This window comes from Mobula birostris, chromosome 11 (genome assembly GCF_030028105.1).
Source record: "Mobula birostris isolate sMobBir1 chromosome 11, sMobBir1.hap1, whole genome shotgun sequence".
Taxonomy (NCBI): domain Eukaryota; kingdom Metazoa; phylum Chordata; class Chondrichthyes; order Myliobatiformes; family Myliobatidae; genus Mobula; species Mobula birostris.
In genome coordinates this window covers 91,207,289-91,232,612 of record NC_092380.1, presented here as the reverse complement: position 1 = coordinate 91,232,612, position 25,324 = coordinate 91,207,289, and the positions used below count along the sequence as shown (strand labels likewise).

Below are 25,324 nucleotides of genomic sequence, written 5' to 3'. Positions count from 1 at the left end.
AAATAAATCATTCAAAATTTTGAACTAAGCTAAGCCTTTGCACAATTCCTTTTTTTAAATCTTTTTATTGAATAAGTATACAAAAAGGTAAACCATATAGGCACGAATACACTGTTAGAATATAATAAAATTACAGGAGATATTAATAAAAAAATGATACAAACAATGTAATTTAATCATAATGTACCAAGGTAACATAATAGTATACTAATTTAATATACTAATATACAATAGAGAAAAGAAAAAAAAACCCAAAAAAAAACCCACCGTGCAACTAACTAAAAGCAAATCAAAGCAATGGGCTAACTTGAAACCAAACAGAGTTAAAAAACTTAAAATCACGACCTCCATTAAGAACAGTAAAAAAAAGGGTATATATTACATTAAATGAAAATATTGAATAAAAGATCTCCAGGTCTGTTCAAATTTAAATGAAGAGTCATAAAGATTGCTTCTAATTTTCTCCAAATTCAAGCATAATATCGTCTGAGAAAACCAAAAAAAGGTAGTTGGAGCATTAAGCTCTTTCCAATGTTGTAAGATACATCTTTTCGCCATTAAAGTAAGAAATGCAATCATTCTACGGGCTGAAGGAGAAAGATTACTGGAAATTTTAGGTAGTCCAAAGATAGCAGTAATAGGGTGAGGAGAGATATCTATATTCAATACCTTGGAAATAATATTAAAAATGTCTCTCCAAAAAGTTTCCAGAGTAGGACAAGACCAAAACATATGAGTTAAAGAGGCTATCTGCCCCGGACATCTATCACAAAAAGGATTAATATGAGAATAAAAGCCAGCTAATTTATCTTTGGACATATGTGCTCTATGAACAACTTTAAATTGAATTAGGGAATGTTTAGCACAGATAGAAGAAGTATTGACTAATTGTAAAATCTGCCCCCAGTCATCCACGGAAATAATAGATCCCAATTCTTGTTCCCAATCTGACCTAATCTTATCAAATGGAGCTTTCCTAAGTTTCATGATAATATTATAAATAATAGCCGATGCACCTTTCTGACATGGATTAAGGTTAATTATAGTATCTAAAATGTATGTAGGAGGAAGCATTGGAAAGGAAGGAAGTATAGTACTTAGGAAATTTCTAACTTGTAGATATCTAAAAAAATGTATTCTTGATAAATTATATTTATTAGATAATTGTTCAAAAACCTTTGCACAATTCCAATGTTTACAGACTGTTAATTCTTTTGTCCAATATCTTTTAACCATAACACATTTCAGTACAACTGACATATATTTCAATACATCAAGCAGTGCTATTATTTGCCTGAGAATTTTGGAAATTTATGTACAGTAGATAAATTATTTAGAAAAGTGTATTTTCAAACTAGGAGGTGGAACTTTCTCTTGTCAAAATGTTTGACATAATGCAAAGCCATAAAGAACGAAGTTTCTGCAAGGATATATTATTCTAACTGTACAAACTAGAATTTTGGATGTACAACAAAATCATGTATAAGTGTAGATGCATTTAGTAAAGAACCTACCTGAAGTTTTTACAGCTTCCAAATACAGTACGAATCTTTTTGCAGAAAATGGATTGCTTCTAACCCGAATCTGATAGAGAGTTGATTTAGTTTCAATTTGATCATTTAAGTCAAGGTGAACTTTTATAAACTTGTGTACCGGGACCTTGGCCTTCCATTAGATAACCAGAAAAAGTAGTGTGTGGTGTGTGCACGTCATGATCTTGAATGATGAGTTCTATGCTGCTCAGAAGCTCCAGTAACCTGCTTAACTCTGCTCTATTAGCTCCATTTTATTCCTTGATATTTCTTATTTATTAGTTTTCTGCTCTGAATTTCATGTAGTTAGAAGGTTGGATGCAATTATTAGGGTAGGAGGTATGAATTTGGTCCAAACTTGTTTTCATTCCTCTCTCTTCCTCCTCCCCCATGGACAGTCTCAGTGAAGAATAATCAAAGATTCCACCCACCCCAGATATTTCTCTCCTGCCTTCTTCAACAGAAGACACAAACACTTGAAAGCACGGATCATCAGGGCCAAGGAAAGTCTGTACCCTACTGTAATTGTTCACCAATGTGATAAAGCTGACACTACGCTTTATAATCTACCTCCATTGTGATCTTGCACCTTATTGTGTAGCTGTTACACTTGCTTTGTTATTGTTTTACTTTGTTCTACCTCAACCCATCGTATAACAATTTGATCTGTATGAACAGTATGCAAGATAGGCTTCATACATGTGACAATGATACTCCAATTCCAGGTTGTAACCAGTGATTTATTATATAGTACCTAATTACTACTCTTTAATAGCATTAATTCTTTGTTTCCTATTTTCTTGCATTGCCCTGAATTATAACCTGTGTTATTGAATTCTTTTCTGATAAATTTAGTAATCCATTTCATAAATTGGTTGTTTTTCTAAATCATAATGTATAGATTGGTACCTTAAGGTATACATTGTTTAATGGAAGATTTGGAAGTGTCCATGGTGTACTGTGTGCATAGTCTCCCACGAGCCAGAAATCTCTCTGGTAAAATCCCAATAAAGGGAGGACACTAGAGGTCCCTTCCTTTTGTCCCAGAGTTGATTAGACATAGCAAATGTTACCAATGCTCTCTAGCCAGAGTTCAAATCAAAACTCCACTGCTTGTCTTAGCTCACCCAGCAGTCTCTCCTCACTGAGCAGTCATTTGATTCATTGCTAAATTTGCACTAGATTTTGATGAAGAGGTACAAGCCAGGTTCCTGGCACTGCAGTGAACAGTAAAGAGTTTACACTAGGTTCCTGACAGTGTTGCCATCAGCTCTTCATATTATTCTTGTTCTAGGGCAATCTCTTGGGTTGGAAGATGATTGCTTCCAACACAGGTTTTATGGCCTCTGAAGTGGCTGGCATGGCAATAGGAAACTTGCCCTTGAATGGCTTATTGGGCAGGTGGGTAGACAATTTGTAAGATGGTGTGCTCTTTCTGTAGCTAACGCAGGGGTACTTAAGACCGTAAGACCATATAACCATAAGATATAGGAGCAGAATTGGGCTATTTAGTCATCAAGTCTGCTTCACCATTTTACCAAGGCTGATCCAATTTTCATTTTAGCCCCAATCTCCTGCCTCTTTCCCCCCCCCCCCCCAATATTCCTTCATGCCCTGGCAAACAAGACTCTATCAACCTCTGCCTTAAATATACAGAAATACTTGGCCTCCACCGCTGCCTGTGGGAAATAATTCCACAGATTTGCCACTCTTTGGATAAGGAAATTACTCCTTCTCTATTCTGAGGATGTGTCCTTGTCTTAGACTCCTCCATCATAGAAAACATCCTCTCCATATCCACTCTATCAAGACCATTCAATAGGTTTTAATGAGGTCCCTGCTCATTTTTCTGAATTCCAGTGAATACAAGACAAGAGCCATCAAACATTCTTCCTATGATAAGCCATTCAGTCCTGGAATCATTTTCATGAACCTCCTTTGAACCCTGTCTAGTTCAGCACATCCTTTCTAGAACAAGGGGCCCAAAACTGCTCACAATACTCCGAGAGGCCTCGCTCATGCTTTATAAAGTCTCAACATTACATTGCTTTTATATTCTGGTCCTCTTGAAACTAATGCATTTGCCTTCCTCACCACAGACTCAAACTGCAAATTATCCTTAAGGGAATGCTGCACAAGGATTCCCAAGCCCCTTTGTGCCTTGTTTTTTTTTTGTGTTTTCTCTCCACTTAGAAAATAGTCTACACTTTTACTACTTCTACCTAAGTGCATGACCATTTCTAGACACTATTCCATCTGCTATTTGTTTGCCCATTCTCCTAATCTAAGTCTTTCTTGTAGCCTCTCTACTTCCTCAAAACTGCCTGGCCCTTCACCTGTCTTCATATTATATGCAAAATGTGCAGCAAAGCTATTAATTCCATCATCCAAATCATTGACATATAATGTAAAAAGGATTGGCCCCAACACTGTTCCTATAGAACACCACTAGTCATCGGTAGCCAGCTAGTAAAGGCTCCCTTTATTTCCACTCTTTGCCTTCTGCCAATTAGCCACTGCTTTATCCATGCTAAAATCTTTCCTGTAATATCATGGGCTCATAGTTTGTTAACTAACCTTATGTGGCACCTTGTCAAGACATGAAAATCCAATTACACAACATCAACTGGTTCTTCTTTAAAGAAATCCTGCTTATAATTCTTTGAAGAAATAAGAACAGATTTGTCAGGCAAGGTTTTTCCCTGAGGAAACTACACTGACTACAGCCTATTTTATCATGTGCCTTCAAATACCCTGTGACCTCATTCTTAATTGACTCCAGCATCTTCCCAACCAGACTAACCGTCCTATAGTTTCCTTTCTCCTGCCTCTGTCACTTCTTGAAGAGTGGCGCAACATTTGCAATTTTCCAGTCCTTTGAACTATTCCAGATTCTAGTAATTCTTGAAAGATCATTACTAATGCCTCCACAATCTCTTCAGCTGCCTTATTCATTTGGTCCAGGTGACTTATCTACCTTCAGACCTTCCAGTTTCCCAAGAAACTTTTCTAGTTATGGTAACTTCACATATTTCATGCCTCCTAACACCTGGAACATCCACCAAATGCTAGTGACTTCCACAGCAAAGACTGATGCAAAATACTTGCTCAATTCATCTGCTCTTTCGGTGTTCCCCTTTACTACCTGTCCAACATTGTTTTCCAGTGGTCCAATATCCACTCTGTCCTCTTTTATACTTTATGTATCTGAAGAAACTTTTCGAGTCCCCTTTAATATTATAGGCTTTGGTATTCCATCTTTACCTTAATGACTTCTTTAGTTGCCTCTGATTTTTAAAATCTTCCCAGTCCTCTAACTTTGCACTAATTTTTGCTCTATTATAGGCCCTCTCTAGCTTTTATTGTTGGCTTTGACTTCTCTTGTTAGCCACGGTTGTGGCATCCTTCCTTTAGAATACTTGTTCCTCTTTGGGATGTATATATTCTGTGCCTTCCGAATTGCTTCGAGAAATTCCAGCCATTGCTGCTCTGCTGTCAACCCTCCCACTGTTCTTTTGCAATCAGTTCTACCAACTCCTCTCTTGTGCCACTAATTCCCTTTACTCCACTCTAATACTGATACATCTGACTTTAGCTTCTCCTTCTCAACTTTCAGAGTGAATGTGATCATATTTTGATCACTTCTCCCCTAAGGGTTCTTTTACCTTAAGCTCTCTAATTAATTCTGGTTCATTGCACAACACCCAATCCAAAATAGCTGATCCTCTAGTGAGCTCAACTACAAGCTGCTCTAAAAAGGCATCTTATGGATACTCTAGAAATTCACCCTCCAGCACCAATCCAATTTTCCCAATCTACCTGCTATGGAAGTCCCCCATGACTATTGTAACGTTGCCCTTTTGACATGCATTTTTTATTTCCCGTTGTAATTTGTAGACTCCATCCTTATTACTCTTTGGTGGGGGGAGGGGATGGTGGGTGTCTGGATCTCTTTACCCTTGCAGTTCTTTGGCTCTATCCACAATGAATCAACGCCTTCCAACCCCACATCACCTCTTTCTAATATTTTACTTTCATCTTTTATCAACAGAGCAACATTACCCTCCCCCCACCCCCCCCCACCCACCTTCCTTTCTGTCCTTTCAATATAATGTGTATCCTTGGACTTTAAACTCCCAGCGACAATCTTTCAGCAATGGTTCAGTGATGCCTGCCAATCCGCAACTATGCTGCAAGTTCATCTACCTTATTTCATATTCTGTATACATTCTGATACAAGACCTTCAGTCCTGCATTCACCCTTTTTGCTTTTTATTTTGCAACTCATTCTGTTGACTGCAATTTTGCCCTATCAACAGCCTCTCCTCACTACACATTGCCCCGTTTGTAAACCAGCTACCTCACCTTCAACACTATTATTAACTTTCCCTACAATACTGTTACACCGTGCTCAACCTATTGATTCCTAACTTTTTCTGAGGTCTTACCAACATTTGCCTCCATAAATTCTCCACCAGCATAATCTTCTTAGTTCTATCCTCACTCAGATGTGGCATGAGTAGCAATCCTTAGATCACAACCCTGGAGATCTTGCCCTTTAACTTGGCACCTAACTCCATGAGCTCTCTATGCAGAACCTTGTTGCTCGTCCTACCCATGTCATCAGTACCTACATAGACCACGACTTCTGGCTGTTCATCCTCCCACCTAAGAATGCTGAGGACTCGATTGGAGATATCTCAGACCTTGGCACCTGGGAAGCAACATACCATCCGGGAATCCTTGTATTCACAGCACTGTGCCTTCCCCTCCCCCCCCCGAGTCACTGAGTCTGCCTCTGTGACCCCTTTCAGGTCATTCCTCCCCAATAGTACCCAAAGTGATATACCTGTTGTTGAGGGGGATGGCCACAGGGGTACTCTGCACTGGTTCCTTAACCCCTTTCCTCTTCCTGATTGTCACCCACTTTCCTGTGTCCGGCACCTTCCGTGTAATTACCTCTCTATGTCCTATCTATCACCCCTTCCGTCTCCTGAATGATCTGGAGTTCATCGAGTTCCATCTCCAACTCCTTAATGTGGTTCGTTAGAAGCTGCAGCAAGATGTATTTTTTTTTTGCAGTTGTCATGGTCAGGTACACTGGAGGCTTCCCTGTTTTCCACAAGATGAACATTTCACTATCCCTCCTGGCATCTCTACTGTCCTAGCTGAGCAGAAATAAAGAAGAGAAGGGAAAAAAAACTTGAGCTTTTCTTTCCTTTGCTTTATCTGAGTGAAGACTCTTTTCGCTGAAACCTCGAAGAGCTAAAGCCTTAACATCACTGCTTGCTCTTGCACCTGTTGGTGTCTGTTCTTGGGCATGCAAATGAGGTAGGCTGCCCAACATAGCTGACTGAGAGTAATGATATTCTAAAAATCTTGGGGGTGTTGGCCTGGGAGATAATTCAGGCATTGATTTTCATATTCTCCCACTGGACCCTTTCCATTTTGCTTTTTGCTCAAATCAGTCCACTGATGGTGACATAGCCTCTGCTCTCCACTTCATCCTGTCCCACGTGAAAAATGGTTCCTTATATGCCAGTATGTCGTTTACTGACTTTATTATGATCCTTAAAGGGTGGTCGGTAAACTGTCATTATTAGGTCTCAACATCTCTCTCTGTAACTGGATCTTAGACTTCTTGACAGAAAGACCACCGTCAGTCCGAGTTGGCAGCAACATCTCAAGCTCCATCATGCTACTGTTCATGCTGCTGACAGATGACTGTACTGCAAGATCTAGCTCAAACAGAATCAAGTTTGCTGATGACCCAATGGTGGTTGATGTCATCAAAATTATGATGAGACTGCATACAGAGAGGAAGAAGAATGGTGTGAGCACACAATTTGGGTCTCAATATAGACAAGACTTAAATAGATGATTGTGGACTTTAGGAACGTAGAGGCTGACCACTCCTCACTGCATGGAAAAGGTTCCTCAGTGGTGAAAGTTAGGGGCACCAGGTTTCTGGGAGTTTTCAAAATGGATGATCTCACCTTGTCCCTCAACACCATCTCTTTAGTCAAGAAGGCATAGCAGCATTCCACTTCCTAAGGAGATTGAGGCAAGCAAGGTCTCCCCCCACCCCCCACTCCAATTCTAACTTTTTTTTATAGGAGCTCCATTGATAGTGTCCTGACCATCTGCATCATTGTCTACTACACGTATTTCAAGGCATCTGAGTTCAAGACCCTACAAAGGATTCCAAGGGCTGCTGAGAGGATCATCAGGATCTCTCTCCCACCCTTCCAGATATTGACCAGGAGTGTTGTGTACGTAGGGCTCTTAGCATTGTCAGTGATCCCTCCCAATCATTCAACAATCTGACCACCTATCATGAGGCAGTAGATACTATAGCATGAGGACAAGAACTGTTTGGATGAGAAATGGCTTCTTTTTTCAAGTCATGAGACAACTGAATTCTGCCACTTACCAGGTCTCATCATGTATGAAGCGCTAGTAGCATTATTCTGTTTACTTTTTAACTTGTTAGAAATGAACATTAATTTATTTGTAGTAATATTACTTTGTTGTGCCCTTTGGTCCAGAGGAATGTTGTTTTGTTTGGTGGATTACATGTATATGATTGAATGATAATAAACTTGAACCTGGAGCAGCATGTGGGAATATAATAACCTTTATTTTAGTGCTGATCCTATTAATATTGTCATTCCTGGGAATAGATCCTACATGCTAAGCCAGTTACCAGCGTATAAAATAACAACTGGAATAGTCTGGCCTTGGAATCATGGGTGAGGCATGTGAGCCCAACCTGAATAGTTTCTGATTAGTCAAGCTGTTGGAAAACAGGTCACCTTTATGTGATGCAATATAATTTTTTTTGTTTTGTGACTACTCTTTATGGAGGAATAGAGCATCTGCTACTCTTTCATTAAACCAGACTCATTAAATTTACCCGTTGACAAGCTGAGGTAAAGAGACCATCTTTTTCTGGTTTTAAAAAGAGTTGATGAAGCTCATCTAAGATGTCAGTTGAAGTGCCATATTTAGCCCCACTAGTCAATAAAAGGGCCTGACTTTATGATTGCAATTTAGTTATCCAGCTGATAACTAGATGAAGCTTGTAATTTGTGTAACTGTTAATAGTATCAGATAACGTTGCAAGGTATCCGCTAGCAACACTGGTTTACATGATCTCGGAAGGGACTTAGTGCTTAAAAAAAAAGAAAAGTGGTTAGTTTAAAATCTGCTTGATTTGCTGAGAAAGTAAACGTATAATCTGTTTTTAAATTGGCAGTATTGGTTGTAGTTATACTGACTGTATAAACACTTTTGTTTCACAGAGATGCAAGCATGAATAACATCACTGAGCTGCAGCCAGACTCCTTCCAAAAACTTCCATATCTTGAAGAATTGTAAGTATCTTGAATGTAAGATGCAATTATGACTTGGGCTTTGAATTGCAAGTTTTATATGCCAGTTCATGAGTTATTAAGACTTCTTAATGTAAGGATGCCTAGCATCTTGCAGAAACCAGAGCAATTTAGATATTATTGTAATTGATGGGGTAAGGGACAAGATAAGGTGTCCAATGAAGGTCACTGGTTTAAACAGAGGGCAGATAGGTCAAATAAACCAAATGAATGTGAATTATGTGCAAACATATTTGATGTTTTATCAAGGAGAAAGTATTGTTTGTGAAGTTAAATTGTAATTGGCTGAGTTATACATATGAGACCATTCGGGCATCCATATTCATAGAGTAATTAAACACAAATATTGTAATTTTTGGCCAGGGCTATAAAGTTGCAAAACACAATCCTCTCTAGGATGCCCAGTCCACCTCTAAATCTCATCAGTTCACACAACCACTGCTCCTGTCCTATGCATTCCCTTATTTGCTTCCCACCTCTGAACCTTGCTTCAATTCTTTGCTTTCCAACCACAAAGGGGAAAAGATGTTATTCAGACAGTTGCATTTTTCCAGCTGAAAGTCTGCTAACCTCATTGAATAAACATTGCATATAAGCAACTCTTGTGCAGTGAGCTGTTTAGTTAAGGCTCAAGTGTGTTTTTGCCAGCATTTTTGAAACTGTTACCATCATTATGTAAGTATGCTTAGGATTTCTCAGGCTATTAGTTGTTAAAGACATTCCTGAAATATTAAAATGGTATTGAATTGATAACACTTATACTTTATTGCTTTTGTTTCCCACTGTTTCTTTCTTCTCCAATTCAAAATTGGCACAAATTTGCAATGACTGACTGAGAATTCATTAAACAACAAATGGTAGACTGCTTAGTACTTGGATTTTGCTCCCATGATGTCTGCTTGGCAAGCACTTTTCTCTGACATTGGCTTAATGATTTGAATGGTGTCATCATCTATGATTTTATTTGGCAGCCAGATTAATGCACCCTGCTCTACAAATGACTAATGCTAAAAGTTAAATTTGTGATGCTAAAAACAAGTGTCAGATATATTTGTATATTAAATTTGGGTGTTTCAATCATTTCATGTTGTATTTGAAATTGACACAATTACAGACCATGATTTCAGGACTTGTTTCCTTCATGGGTTGGTTACTTTGGGTCACTGTAAAGCTATTACTTTGTTGCAGAATACAGAGTAGGACAAAGTATAAACTCAAATGGGAAGATCAGAGAAACAAACTTTGCTTAATAAATTGAATTGAATCATACTAGTTATTTATACTTTTGCAATTAAAGATGGTGTGCAATTTAGTGTGCCACCTGTGTGCATCTACATAATGTTTCAATTGTTCAAATTGTATGAATAAAATACTGTCAAATATGTTGGTTTGCTTTTATTTTAGAAATAAAGATAAATGGGAGGAGTCTTGTTCCCCCTCCCCCCCCCTTTTTAATCCTCTATGATCATTCATTTTATTGTGGTTAGATGAAAACAGTTCACTATCTCAAGCTCTGTTATGACAACTGCATGAAGTGGGAAATACAAACACCAGGCTGGACATAATAACATGGAGGATGTGGCCTGCAGTTGATGAGCTTGGCATTCTATTAAGTAGGAAACAGAACAAGCAATAGATGGTCAGGGTGGCCCAATGATTAACAGTTAAGGAATATTAACACCAGTTTGCTCCGGGATTAGAAACATAGAAAACATACAGCACGATACAGGCCCTTCGACCCACAAAGCTGTGCTGAACATGTCCCTACCTTAGAACTACCTAGGCTTTAACCGTAGCCCTCTATTTTTCTAAGCAACATGTAGCCACCCAAGAGTCTCTTAAAAAGACCCTATTGTTTCCAACTCTACTACTGCCACCGGCAGCCCATTCCACGCACTCACCACTCTCTTGCATTTTTTTTTTAAAAACAACAACAACAACAACAACAACTTGCCCCTGACATCTCCTCTGTACCTACTTCCAAGTACCTTAAAACCATGCCCTCTTGCGCTAGCCATTTCAGCCCTGGGGAAAAGCCTCTGACTATCCACACGATCAATGCCTCTCAATATCTTGTATACCTCTATCAGGTCACCTCTCATACTCTGTCGCTCCAAGGAGAAAAGGCCGAGTTCACTCAACCTATTCTCATAAGGCATGCTCCTCAATCCAGGCAACATCCTTGTAAATCTCCTGTACACCCTTTCTATGGTTTCCACATCCTTCCTATAGTGAGGTGACCAGAATTGAGCACAGTACTCCAAGTGGGTCTGACCAGGATCCTATATAGCTGCAACATTACCTCTTGGCTCTTAAGACTTAATCCCATGATTGATGAAGGCCAATGCACTGTATGCCGCTTTAACCACTGAGTCACCCTGCGCAGCAGTTTTGAGTGTCCTATGGACTCGGACCCCAAGATCCCTCTGATCCTCCACACTGCCAAGAGTCTTACCATTAATACTATATTCTGTCATCATATTTGACCTACCAAAATGGACCACCTCACGCTTAATCTGGGTTGAATTCCATATGCCACTTCTCAGCCCAGTTTTGCATCCTATCAATGTCCCGTTGTAACCTCTGACAGCCCTCCACACTATCCACAACACCCACAACACCCCACACCTTTGTGTGATCGGCAAATTTACTAGCCCATCCCTCTACTTCCTCATCCAGGTCATTTATAAAAATCACAAAGAGTAGGGGTCCCAGAACAGATCCCTGAGGCACACCACTGGTCACCAGCCTCCATGCAGAATATGACCTGTCTACCACCACTCTTTGCCTTCTGTGGCCAAGCCAGTTCTGGATCAACAAAGCAATGTTCCCTTGGATCCCATGCCTCCTTACTTTCTCAATAAGCCTTGCATGGGATACCTTATCAAATGCCTTGCTAAAATCCGTATACACTACATCTACGGCTCTACCTTCATCAGTGTGCTTAGTCGCATCCTCAAAAAATTCAATCAGGCTCGTAAGGCACGATCTATCTTTGACAAAGCCATGCTGACTATTCCTAGTCATATTATGCCTCTCCAATTGTTCACAAATCCTGCCTCTCAGGATCTTCTCCATCAACTTGCCAACCACTGAAGTAAGACTCACTGGGCTATAATTTCCTGGGCTATCCCTACTCCATTTCTTGAATAAGGGAACAACATCTGCAACCCTCCAATCCTCCGGAACCTCTCCCGTCCTCATTGATGATGCAAATATCATTGCCAGAAGCTCAGCAATCTCCTCCCTCGCTGCCCACAATAGCCTGGGGTACCATCCCGGCCGGTCCCAGTGACTTATCCAACTGGATGCTTTCCAAAAGCTCCAGCACATCCTCTTTCTTAATATTTACATTCTCATGCTTTTGAATCCACTGCAAGTCATCCCTATGATCGCCAAGATCCTTTTCCGTAATGAATACTGAAGCAAAGTATTCATTAAGTACTTCCGCTATTTCCTCCGGTTCCATACACACTTTTCCATTGTCATACTTAGTTGGTCCTATTCTCTTGCGTCTTATCCTCTTGCTCTTCACATACTTGTAGAATGCCTTGGGGTTTTCCTTAATCCTGTCCACCAAGGCCTTCTCATGGCCCCTGCTGGCTCTCCTAATTTCATTCTTAAACTTCTTCCTGTTAGCCTTATAATCTTCTAGATCTCTATCATTACCTAGTTGTTTTTTTTTTTGAACCTTTCGTAAGCTCTTTTTTGGACTAGATTTACAACAGCCTTTGTACACCCCGGATCTTGTACCCTACCATCCGTTCCATGTCTCACTGGAACGTACTTACTCAGAACCCCATGCAAATGTCCCCTGAACATTTGCCACATTTCTTCCGTACATTTCCCTGAGTACATCTGTTTCCAATTTATGCTTCCAAGTTCCTGCCTGATAGCCTCATATTTTCCCTTACTCCAATTAACGTTTCCGTAACTTATTCTTCAATTCATAGAATGAGAAGGTTTCATGTTAGTGATTGCTTTTTTTTTAATGAAAGTAGTTATTATAAAATTAACTCTGAAGCAATCAGAAACTGCTCTTATGAAGTCCCATCGTCAGTGGAGGCATCTTATTGACTTGGAGGTGGTTTAATGATAGAGAGATGAAGAATTTTAAATCCCCCCCCCCACCAAAAAAAGATTTAGCTGGGTAGGATGAGTCACAAGATTCAGTGAGGGGCGCAAAAGTAATTGTGAATGTTTTGTAGGTAGTTAATTGGTTTACACTGAGGCACTTAAGTAAATTGTTAAATGGCCCCCATACCACCTAATGACTTTCCATTTGACAGTTCTATAACTAATTTCAAACATATCCTTTCCTGAATCTCTATGCTTACCTTCATTAATTTGTGTTGGGTAATAGACATGGCATTTTGATTTGGCTGTGTTCTGGAATGACTCCCTCCTTTCCAGAATTTATGCCATTACCACTTATTTGATCATCTTGATCCCATTTAAACATCCTCAAAGAATTTGGCATCTCTCTTCCTGTTCCTTTCGGATTTTTTGTGAACTACTTGGTCACGAAGTAGGTTTTGCCTGTGTAAAATATAGTTTCACATCATGCTATAGTTAGAGTTCAGAATTGAATGTCACATCAAGACCTGGGATTTAAAATCCACGAGGGTGAAAATTTAAAAGAAAATCACGAGTGGAGCATTCACATTATCAATTCAAAAGAAAATTGCAAGGGTAACAGTGAAGTTAGGCCAAAGAGAAAATTGAATGTGAATCAATAAAATCTGTGACTTAGAAATATGAGTCACCTAATCTCATTCAATTGAACTAAAATAGGGTGGCTAGCCTGGGTAATGTGTAACATCCAGAAGGCCAAGATGGAGGTGAATGTAGTCCTGCTTCTACTGCATGACATTGCTGTTTAACAATATAAAGTCACGATAAGACCCTGAATGCATTACATTTAATGTGTCAGCCCAGGCCTGTGGTCAACTAAGGAAATGTATATTTGAAGCACATGGCCGTCCCCCTCAACAATATGTGCTCCATTTTGAGTACTGTTGGATGACCTACCTGGGGGAAGCAACAGCGGCCGTGTCTCTGGCACTGAGTCAGGCCCTGTGGATCAGAATGATAGGGAACTGAAGAGGATGGCAGCAGTAATAGGGTACTCTATAGTCAGGGGGACAGATTGGTGATTCTGTGGATGCAAAAAAGGAAACATGGATGGTAGTTTGCCTCCCAGGTGCCAGGGTCTGCAATGTTTCTGGATGAGTCCACAATATCCTAAAAAGGGAGAGTGAACAGGCAGAAGTCATGGTACATGCTGATACCAATAACATAGGTAGAAAAAGGAAGATCCTGAAAAAATACAGAGAGTTAGTAGGGAAGCTGAGAGGCAGGACCTCATATGTAGCAATCTCGAAATTGTTGCCTGAACCACGCGACAGTGTGGATAGGAATAGAATGAGGTGGCAGATAAATGTATGGCTGAAGAATTGGAGCAAGGGTCAAGGATTCAGATTTCTGGATAATTGGGACCTCTTCTGGGGCAGGTGGGACCTGTACAAAAGGGATGTATTGCACTTGAATCCAAGGGGGACCAGTATGCTTGTGGTCAGATTTACGAAAGCTATTCAGAGTGGTTTAAGCTATTATGGCAGGAGGATGGGAACTGGTATGATAGTGTTGAGAATGTGTCGGCAGGTTTACAAGTAGATTATGGGTGTAACATAAAAAGGACTAGCCAATGTTTGGGTACAAATGCAGACAGCAAAGAGTTAAATTGTACTACAGAGGCAAAATTCAAAATGGTGAAGAGTGCAGGACTGGAGGTGCTGTATTTAAATGCATGTAGCATTTGGAATAAGGTGGATGAACTCATTGCACAATTAGAGATTGGTCAGTAGGCCGTTGCGGGCATCAGCGTCGTAGCTGAAAGAAGATCATAGTTGGGAGCTTAACATCAAAGAATATGCTTTGTGTTGAAAGGACAGGCACAAAGCATAGGTGGTGGTGTGGTTTTGTTGGTAAGAGTTGGAATTACATCTTTAAAAAGACATGGGGTCAGAGAATGTTGAATCTTTGTGGGTGGAGTTAAGAAACAGCAAGGGTTTTAAAAAAAAAAACACATGGGAATTGGTCCAAATAGTAGCCAAGATGTGGGGTTGAGATTGCAAAGGGAACTGGAAAAGGCATGTAATAAGGGTAATCCCACAATGGGAATAGGGGAATTCAATATGTATAGGAATTGGGAAAATCAGGTTGGTGTCGGATCGCAAGAGAAGGAATTTGTTGAATGGTTAAGAGGAGCTAGTGCTTGAACCTACTTGGGAAAAGGCTATTGGTTGTGTAATAATCCAGATCTTATTGGGGAGCTTAATGTAAAGGAACCCTTAGGAGGCAGTGATTATAATATGATTGAATTCATACTGCAGTGGAACAAAGGGAATTACAAAAGTGTGAAAGAGGAGCTTGCCCAGGTAGTTTAGAGGAGGATACTGGCAGGGATGATGACAGACAGATACAGCTGAAGTTTCTGGGAATAGATCACAAGGCGCAGGATAGATAGGTCCAACAGAGAAAGTTGTTCTCAATTGGCAGGGGTAGACAGCTGTGACTGACAAAGGAAGTTAAGAAATGCATAAAAGCCAAGGAGAGGGCGTATAAGGTAGTAAAAGTGAGTGGGAAGTTGGATGATTGGGAAGCTTTTAAAATCCAACAAAAGGCAACTAAAAGAAATAAGAAGGGAAAAGATGAAGTATGACACTAGCTGTATGCCAAGAGGTCCATGAGTGTCATTACTGTTAAAAAGGAAAAAGTGCGAGGCAAACTCAAAGATCTTAAGGTGGATAAGTCAACTAGCCCAACTTGACTCCGGAAAGTGGTTGCTGAAGAGATAATGGATGCATTGGTCATGATCTTTTAAGAATCACTTGATCCTAACATGGTCCCGGAGGACTGGAAAATTGCAAATGCCACTCCACTCTTTAAGAAGGGAGGAAGACAAAAGAGGAAATTATAGGCCAGTTAGTGTAACCTCAGAGGTTGGGAAAGTGTTGGAGTCTATTACTAAGGATGAGTTTTCAGGGTACTCAGAGACTAGTAACAAAATAAGTCACAGTCAGCATGGTTTCTCTGAAGGGAAATTTTGCCTGATAAATCTGTTAGAATTCTTTGAGGAAGTAACAGGCAGCTTGGAAAAGGAAAGGCAGTGGATGTCATTTACTTGCATTTCCAGAAGGCTTTTGATAAGGTGCCACATCTGAGGTTGCTTAGCAAGATAAAATTCCGTAGCGTTACAGGAAAGATACTGACATGGATAGTGGAATGGCTTACAGGCAGGAAGCAGTGAGTGGAAGTAAAAAGGGCCTTTTCTGGTTGGCTGCCAGTGACAAGTGGTATTCCTCAGAGGGTCAGTATTGGGACTGCTACTTTTCACATTGTTTGTCAGTGATTTGGATAATGGAACTGGTGGCTTTGTGGCAAAGTTTGTGGATGATACGAAGTTAGATGGAGGGGTAGGTAGTGTTGAGGAAGCAATGTGATTGCAGCAGGGGTTAGACAAATTGGAAGAATTGGTAAAAAGGTGGATATGGAATACAGTGTTAGGAAATGTATGATAGTACATTTTGTTAAAAGGAACAATTAGCTAAATGGGGTGAAGGTTCAAACATCAGCGGTGCAGAGGGACTGAGGAGTCCTCGTGCAAGACTCCCAGAAGGTTAATTTACAGGTTGAGTCTGGTAAAGAAAGCAAATGCAATGTTGGCATTTATTTCAAGGGGGATAGAATATAAAAGCAAGGAGGCTTTATAAGACACTAGTCAGGCTGCACTTGGAGTATTGTTAACAGTTTTGGGCCCCATATCTCAGAAAGGGTGTGTTGTCATTGGAGAGAGTCCAGAGGAGGTTCACAAGGATGATTCTGGGAATAAAGAGGTTAACATATGAGGAGCATTTGGCAGCTTTGGGCCTGTATTCATTGCAATTTAGAAGAATGCATGGGGATCTTATTGAAACCTACCGAGTGTTGAAAGGACTAGATAGAGTGGATGTGGAGAGGATGTTTCCTATTGTGGGGGTATCCAGAGCTAGAAGACATAGTCTCAAAATTGTGGAGTAACCTTCTAGAGGTAAAGAGGAATTTTTTTTTAGCCAGCGAGTAGTAAATCTGTGGAATCCTCTGCCATAGACTGCAGTGGAGGCCAAGTCTGTGGGTATATTTAAGGCAGAAGTTGATAGTTTCTTGATCAGTCAAGGCATCAAAGGATATGGCAAGAAGACGGGTGTAAGGGGATGAACGGGATCCAGGATCAGCCATGATGGAATTGCAGAGCAGACTCGAAGGGCTTCATGACCTATTTCTGCTGCTATGTCTTATGGTCTTGAGGACCTCAAATGCAGTGTCCTGGACTGATGCTTACCCTCTGTTTCTGAGACCAAATCATAATCTACGGATACGTGGGTTATGACCGAAGAACAAAATGGCTAGAGTTGCTTAGCACTATAGTGCAAGCGTGTTTATTAAGTGCCTCAAAAAACCAAACTTACAAAAATTAGCGAAAATGGTGAAAAGAAAACTGCCAATATTTATAAAAAGATATCTAAAAGAAAACACAATAACTAGCTCCATACTATTTTCCAGTGTGAACTCTTGGAAGTCCGATCTCTTTCTGCCCCTGAGAGCAATGAGCTCCTTTAAACTGACATTAAGGCATACCATTTTTAGTTACCAACAGTTAATTTAAAACTGCACATGCATTAAAATATGATACCCTCCACAATGTAAGTTGCAATCATATTACAAAACAGAGGTATCTACCTTAAATACAATATACAAACAATATATACACATTTACACATCCCCATTGCTAAAGAAATAGAATATTCTGCTGTTTATGGGGAAAGGCACCATAAAGCCAACCCTTTAGCACCGTTATAGAATATACCGGGGGAATAACAAGTGTGTGTGTGTGTGTTGTGTGTGTGTGTATATATATATAATATGTGTGTGTGTGTATGTGTGTGTGTATGTATGTGTGTGTATGTATAGTATGTGTGTATGTGTACACACACGCGTGAGGAGTGTGTTTACTGAGCGCTCTCCATCACAAGCAGGCATCTTGATGTACAGGAAAAGTATAACTATCAATGTTCCTGTAAAATCCTCCCTCCAATGCTGTGGGAGCACCTTCTCAAAAAAGACTTGTTCAGAAATAAGAAAGTGTATATTCCCTGGGAAAATGAGCAGATCGATATCAGCATTCTCTTGCGTGCAGCATCCTTATCATTGAGATCCTAGTTGTTCTAAATTGGTTACATTAGGCTGGCCATGTTATTCACATGCCTAATACCGAACTCTATAAATAGATACCATCTTCTGAGCTCTGCAGTGGGAGGAGTTAACTAGGCACACACTGGGGGAAAAAAACACGGATGTTCTGAAAGCTTCCCCACTGACTCCAGGGAATCTTTTCTCATGACTGCTTAAAAAGTAGAAGGAAGCATTTAAAATGGTATTGAAACCATTACTACCATGCATTGAGAACATGTATTAGTCTTATACAAATGATTGAAAAATGACAAACAACTCAATACCTCCTTGCATCCTCTTCAAATCCCCTCCTCACCTCCTAGTCTTTCTATCAAACAATTAGCCACCTTCTGTGTCATCTATGAGCAGCAGGATCTGAGGTTCCCACAATGACCTCATTGACTACCTCAGAACCCATAAGTCTCCTTTGTGCGGTGTGTGGGGGAGGGGGGGAGAATCACTTTCTAGGCACCAAATACAATACCCCAAGTTGGCAATACAGGTAGTACTTCACCTGTAAGGAGCATCCCAGCATGTTGGGAAGGAAAAAAGTTAAAAGATAAGTTGTGGTATGTTGTCCTATTATGTGTACAAGTACTATGAGCTGGTTAGGTGGATGCTGGTGGAGATGGAAAAGTAAACAAAGAAGGCATTGAAGGGATGGACCTTTTTGGAATGCTGAGAAATGAGGAAAATTGACTGGTTTCATCACATTGAAGAGGGTGGAAAATACATAATGATCTGTTGAATATGGAAGGTGAGCCTTAACTGTTCTGAGTAAGAGGAAAGATGAGATTAGGATAATAGAACACTGCCACTTTATCACATTCCAAGTTTTACAGATTGCTGGCCACTTGTACTGTTCTAACAATGCTCACCTGTGTACCCCCCCCCCCCAAGCTGTACATGACCTTTATTTGGAAATTATCACATTTCATCATTGCATCTAAATCTTGCAACTGCTTTATAATGCTGTGGGAGCACTTTCTCCTGAAAGACTTGTTCAAAAATAATCCTTAAATGGTATATTTAAAGCAGAGGTTGCTAGGTTCTTGATTAATAAAGGCATTAAAGGTTACAGGGAGAAGGCAGGAGCATGGGGTTGATGGGAAATCACCTATCAGCCATGATGGAATGGTGGAGCAGACTCAATGGGCAAAATGGCCTAATTCTGCTCCAATGTCTTACCTTAAAATTGGACGGGAAATAACTGTTCTTGATTCTGCGGGACTTCCTAAGAAGAATACATTGAGCTTTTGGCAATTTATCAAAAGTAAATTTTAAAAAGTCTTGTAAATTTATGTATGACGTTTTTATTCAAATTGTTGACCTTGTCTGCAGGCTTTTACTCCTGCTTTTAGGCTGCATGCATCAACGCATGCTAATTGCCTCCCAGGTGCCAGGGTCAGGGATGTCTCGGATCACATCCACAGCATTTTGGAGGGGGAGGAAGAGCAGCCAGATGTCTTGGTATGTATTGGTACCAATGATATAGGAAGGAAAACCAAAGAGGACCTGAAAAGAGAATTTAGAGGGCTAGGCAGAATTGATTGCTGCCTCTGCCACACACCAATGAGGGTAGAAACAGGATGCTCTGGCAGATTAATGCATGGCTGAGAAGCTGGTGCAGGGGGCAGACTTCGGGTTCTTGGATTATTGAGATCTGGGGGAGGTACGACCTGTACAAAAGGGACAGGTTGCACCTGAACCCAAGGGGGACCAATATTCTCACAGGCAGATTTGTTAGAGCTGTTGGAGAGGGTTTAAACTAATTTGGTAGGGGGTAGGAACCGGAGTGAAAGGACTCAAGATAGGATGGATGGTAAAAAAGCAAAGATAGCATGCATTCAGACTGTCAGGAAGGGCATGCAGATGATAAGACAAAATTGTGGTCAGCAGGGTGAGTGTCAGTGCATTAGGGATGCAGAGTCAAAAAGTGTAGCAAATACATTACTCAAGGTGTTATGTCTCAATGCATGGAGTAAAAGAAATAAGATGGATGATCTTGTTGCACTATAGCAGATTGTCAGGTATAATGTTGTGGCCTTCACTGAATCGTGGCTGAAGGATGGTTGTAGTTGGGAGCTGAATGTCCAAAGTTACCCATTGTATTGGAGGGATAGGAAGGTAGGCAGAAGTGGTGGTGTGGCTCTGCTGGTTAAAAAAAAATGGACCACAGATTACAATGGGAAATAGAAAAGGGTGTGTCAACAGGGCAATGTTATGATAATCATGGGAGATTTCAACCTGCAGGTTGATTGGGAGAGCCAGATGGTTAATGGTTCTCAAGACAATAAGTTTTTGAATGCCTACAAGATGGCTTTTTAGAGCAGTTTGTTGTTGAGCCTACTAGGGGATCCGCTATACTGGTTTGGGTATTATGTATGAACTGGAGGTGATTAGATAGCTTAAGGTAAAAGAACCTTCAGGAGGCAGTGATCACAATATGGTTGAGTTCAACTTGAAATTTGTTAGGGAGAAAGTAAAGTCTGACATAGCAGAATTACAGTGGTATGAAGGAGGAGCTGACTAAAGTAAATTAGAAGGAGATGCTTCTTCTAAATTAGAATGATGGCAGAGCAGCAATGGTGTGAGTCTTGGAAGAATGAGGAAGGTGTAGCTCACAGCTACCTGGACTATTCCTCTTCCCACCCTGTCTCTTGCAATTCCTCCGTCTCCGCCGCATCTGCTTCCAGGATGAGGCTTTTCATTCCAGGACAAAGGAGATGTCTTCCTTCTTTTAAAAAAGGAGGATTCCCTTCCTCCACCATCAACTCTGCTTTCAAATGCATCTCTTCCATTTCACGCACATCTGCTCTCAGCCCATCCTCCTGCCACCTCACTAGGAATAGGGTTCCCCTGGTCCTAACCTACCACCCCACCAGCCTCCGGGTCCAATATATAATTCTCCTTAACTTCCGCCACCTCCAATGGAACCCCACCACCAAGCATATTGTTCATTCCCTCCCCCCACCCTTTTGCTTTCCGCAGGGATCGCTCCCTACGCGACTCCCTTGTCCATTCGTTCCCCCCCATCCCTTTCCACCGATCTCCCTCCCAGCACTTATCCTTTTAAGCGGAACAAGTGCTACACATGCCCTTACACTTCCTCCCTCACCACCATTCAGGGCCCCAGACAGTCCTTCCAGGTGAGGCAACACTTCACCTGTGAGTCGGCTGGGGTGATATACTGCGTCCGGTGCTCCCGGTGCGGCCTTTTATATAGTGGCGAGACCTGACGCAGGCTGGGAGAATGTTTCGCTGAACACCTGCGCTCTGTCCGCCAGAGAAAGCAAGATCTCCCAGTGGTCCCACATTTTAATTCCACGTCCCATTCCCATTCTGATATGTCTATCCATGGCTACCTCTACTGTCAAGATGAAGCCACACTCAGGTTGGAGGAACAACACCTTATACTCCGTCTGGGTAGCTTCCAACCTGATGGCATGAATACTGACTTCTCTAACTTCTGTTAATGCCCGTCCTCCTCTTTACACCCCATCCCTTATTTATTTATTTAATATATTTTTTATTCCCTCACCCCCCTTTTTTTCCTCTCTCTTTTTTCTCCCTCTGTCCCTCTCACTATAACTCCTTGCCTGCTGTCCACCCTCTGGGCTCCCCTCCCCTTTTCTCTTTCTCCCTAGGCTTCCTGTCCCATGATCCTCTCCCTTCTCCAGCCTGGTATCCCTTTTGCCAATCAACTTTCCAGCTCTTAGATCCACCCCTCCCCTCTTGTCTTCGCCTATCATTTCAGATCTCCCCCTTCCCCTCCCACTTTCAAACCTCTTCTTTCAGTTAGTCCTGACGAAGGGTCCTGGCCCGAAACGTCGACTGTACCTCTTCCTATAGATGCTGCCTGGCCTGCTGCATTCACCAGCATTTTTTGTGTGTGTTTTTTGATGGTGTAGGATAGATGTATTCCAAAAATGAAAAAATACTCAAATGGCAAAATAGTACGAACTGTAGGTGACAAGGGAAGTCAAAGCTATGCAAAAGCCAAAGAGAGGGCATATAATAAAGCAAAAGTTAATGGGAAAATGGAGGATTGGGAAACTTTTAAAAACCTACAGAGAGCAACTAAAAGAATCAGCAGGAGAGAAAAGATGAAATATGAAAGCAAGCTAGCAAATAATACCAAAGTAGATATTAAAAGCTTCTTCAAGTATGTAAAAAAAAAATAAGAGAGGTGAAGTGGATATAGGACCACTAGAAAATGAGGTCGGAGAAATAATAATAGGAGAAAAGGAGATGGCAGTTGAACTAAATGAGTATTTTGCATCAGTCTTCACTGTGGGAGACACTAGCAGGTTGCCAGATGTTGATGGGTATGAGGGAAGAGAAGTGAGTGCAGTTACTGTTACAAGGGGGAAGATGCTCAAAAAGCTGAAAGATGTAAGGGTACATAAGTCACCCGGACTGGATGAACTGCACATAAGGGTTCTGATAGTGACCGAGATCATGAAGGCATTAGTAATGATCTTTCATCGATCATTGGACTCTGGCATGGTGCCAGAGGACTGGAAATTTGCAAATGTTGCTCTGCATTAGAAAGGAAATTATAGACCACTTAGCCTGGCCTCAGTGGTTGGAAAGATGTTGGAGTCGATTGTTAGGACGAGGTTATGGATTACTTGGTGACACAGGACAAGGTAGGACAAAGTCAGCATAAATCTTGCCTGACAAACCTGCTGGAATTGTTTGAGGAGATTACAAGTAGGATAGATAAAGAGAATTCAGTGGAAGTTGTATATTTGGACATTCAGAAAGCCTTTGACAAGGTGCCACGCTTGAGGCTGCTTACCAAGTTAAGACCTTATGGTATTACAGGGAATTTACTGGCATGGTTAGAGCATTGGCTGCTTGGTAGGAGGCAATGAGTTGGAATAAAAGGATCCTTTTCTGGTTGGCTGTCAGTGACTAGTGGTGTTCTGCAGAGGTCCCTTCTTTTTATGTTGTATATCAACGATTTAGATGAGGGAATAAATACTTTGTTGGCAAGTTTGCAGATTATACGAAGATTGATGGAGGGGTAGGTTGTGTTCAGGTAATGGATTGGCTGCAGAAGGACTTTGACAGATTAGGGGAACAGGCAAGAAAGTGGCAAATGAAATACAGTGTTGGAAAATGCATGGTTATGCTCTTTGGTAGTAGTAATATATGTGCAGACTATTTTCTAAACGGGGAGAAAATCCAAAAATCTGAGATGCAGAGGGACTTGGGAGTCCTTGTGCAGGATACCGTAAAGGTTAACTTGCAGGTACAGTTGGTGGTGAGGAAGGCAAATGCAATGTTAGCATTCATTTCAAGAGGTCTAGAATATAAGACCAGGGATGTGATGCTGAGACTTTATAAGGTACTGATGAGATTTCACCTTCAGTATTGTGAACAGTTTTAGGCTCCTCATCTAAGAAAATATGTCCTAGTGTTGGAGAGAGTTCAGAGGGGGTTCACAAGGTTGATTCTGGGAATGAAAGGGTTATCATACGAGGAATATTTGATAGCTCTGGGTCTATACTTGGTGGAATTTAGAAGGATGAATCTCATTGAAATCTTTCGAATGTTGAAAGGCCGAGACAGTAGATGTGGAAAGAATTTTTCTAGGATTTGGTCTAGGACAGGGGTAGGCAACCTTAAGCACAAATGATTTTCTAGCATGCATTATTATTTAATTTGAGGCAAAACATAACGATGTATTTAAATGGATAATTCCCATCTTTGATGTTTTTTATGGCATTTATCTGGCCCACCGTCTGCTCATTAATACGCGATCCGGCCCACAGAGGCAAAAAAGTTGCCGACCCCTGGTCTAGGACAAGAGGGCACAGCCTTATGATAGAGGAGTGTCCATTCAGAGCAGAGAAGCGGAGAAATTTCTTTAGCCAGAGACTGGTGAATTTGTGGAATTTGTTGCCACAAGCAGCTGAGGAGGATAGGTTGTTGGGTTTATTTAAGGTAGAGCTTGATGGGTTCTTGATTGGACAAGGCATCAAAGGTTATGGGGAGAAGATCAAGGAGTGGGGCTGAGGAGGGGGAGAAAGGATCAGGTATGTTTGAATGGCAGAGCAAACTTGATGGGCCAAATAACTTAATTTTGCTCCTATGTCTATGGTCTTAATAAAATAAACATCAGACTTTGGGTTGTGGACACAGGGCCTGAATTCCATTAAGTGAGGTCCATGGTAAGATAGTAAAATTAAAACTTGTTTCAGCTGTCAAGATCACAGAAATAAAAAGTGCAATAAAGGATGCAGAAGAGGTCTACTAGTGTGCTGCCTGGATTAGAGGATACAGGTATAAGAGATTAGACAAACATGGTTGTTGTTTCTGGAGCATTGGAGGCTGAGCAGAGACCTGATAGAAGTTAATAACATTGAGAAACAGAGATAGGGTAAACAGTCAGAATCTTTTTTTTCCAGGGTAGAAATGTCGAGTACTAGAGGATATGGATTTAAAATGAGACAGGAAAAGTTTAAAGGTGACGTCTGGGATACTTGGTGCCTGGTAAGGACAGCTAGAAGTAGTGGTGGAAGTAGATATGATTGTGGCATTCAAGAAGTTGTTAGACACACGAGTTTGCAGGGAATGGAATGAGAGGAATTGTGTACAAGCAGATGAGATTCAGCTTCATTCAACATCATGTTCAGTGTGGACCAAAGAGGGTGTTCCTGAATTATACAATAACCACACAAGCCTGGATTTTTCCTGAGTGTCTTTGCTGTCAGAAGTCACTGTTTGCATTCACCATTATCCTGAACTTTCTTACTTTGAAGCTAAATGACCCTGATATTCAGACACATGAAAGTTACTAAAAGTTAAACAACTCAGGTTTTAAAAATTTGTGAAAAGGAAATGCTAAGCTGGAATTGTGAATAATTAAGTGATAACCTACCTTTCTTCCTAAAGGGTTTACAATTCCTGTCACAGAAGAATAGTGCATCTTTCCCTGCCCTTGCTTTTATAACCCTATTTTATTAAATACCAAGGCATACATAGGTAACATTTAGCACTAATCAAGCCTCAGCTAATTATTTGAGATGGAGAACATGAATTCACCTTTGACTGGAGAGAGGCATGTAGAGTGCTGGGAAGAGAATTGGGAATGAAATTTCACTTTTGGTAGTG

At 40.8% G+C, this 25,324-nt stretch overlaps 1 protein-coding gene across 1 annotated transcript in view; it reads left to right on the top strand.

Moving 5' to 3' along the window:
• lgr4 (leucine-rich repeat containing G protein-coupled receptor 4) overlaps positions 1 to 25,324 on the top strand; it is a 161,433-nt gene that overhangs the window by 42,200 nt on the left and 93,909 nt on the right. The window contains exon 2 of the mRNA XM_072272704.1: positions 8,837 to 8,908. Within this exon, the coding sequence (XP_072128805.1) occupies positions 8,837 to 8,908 (72 nt within the window). The remainder of the gene's footprint in view (positions 1 to 8,836; positions 8,909 to 25,324) is intronic.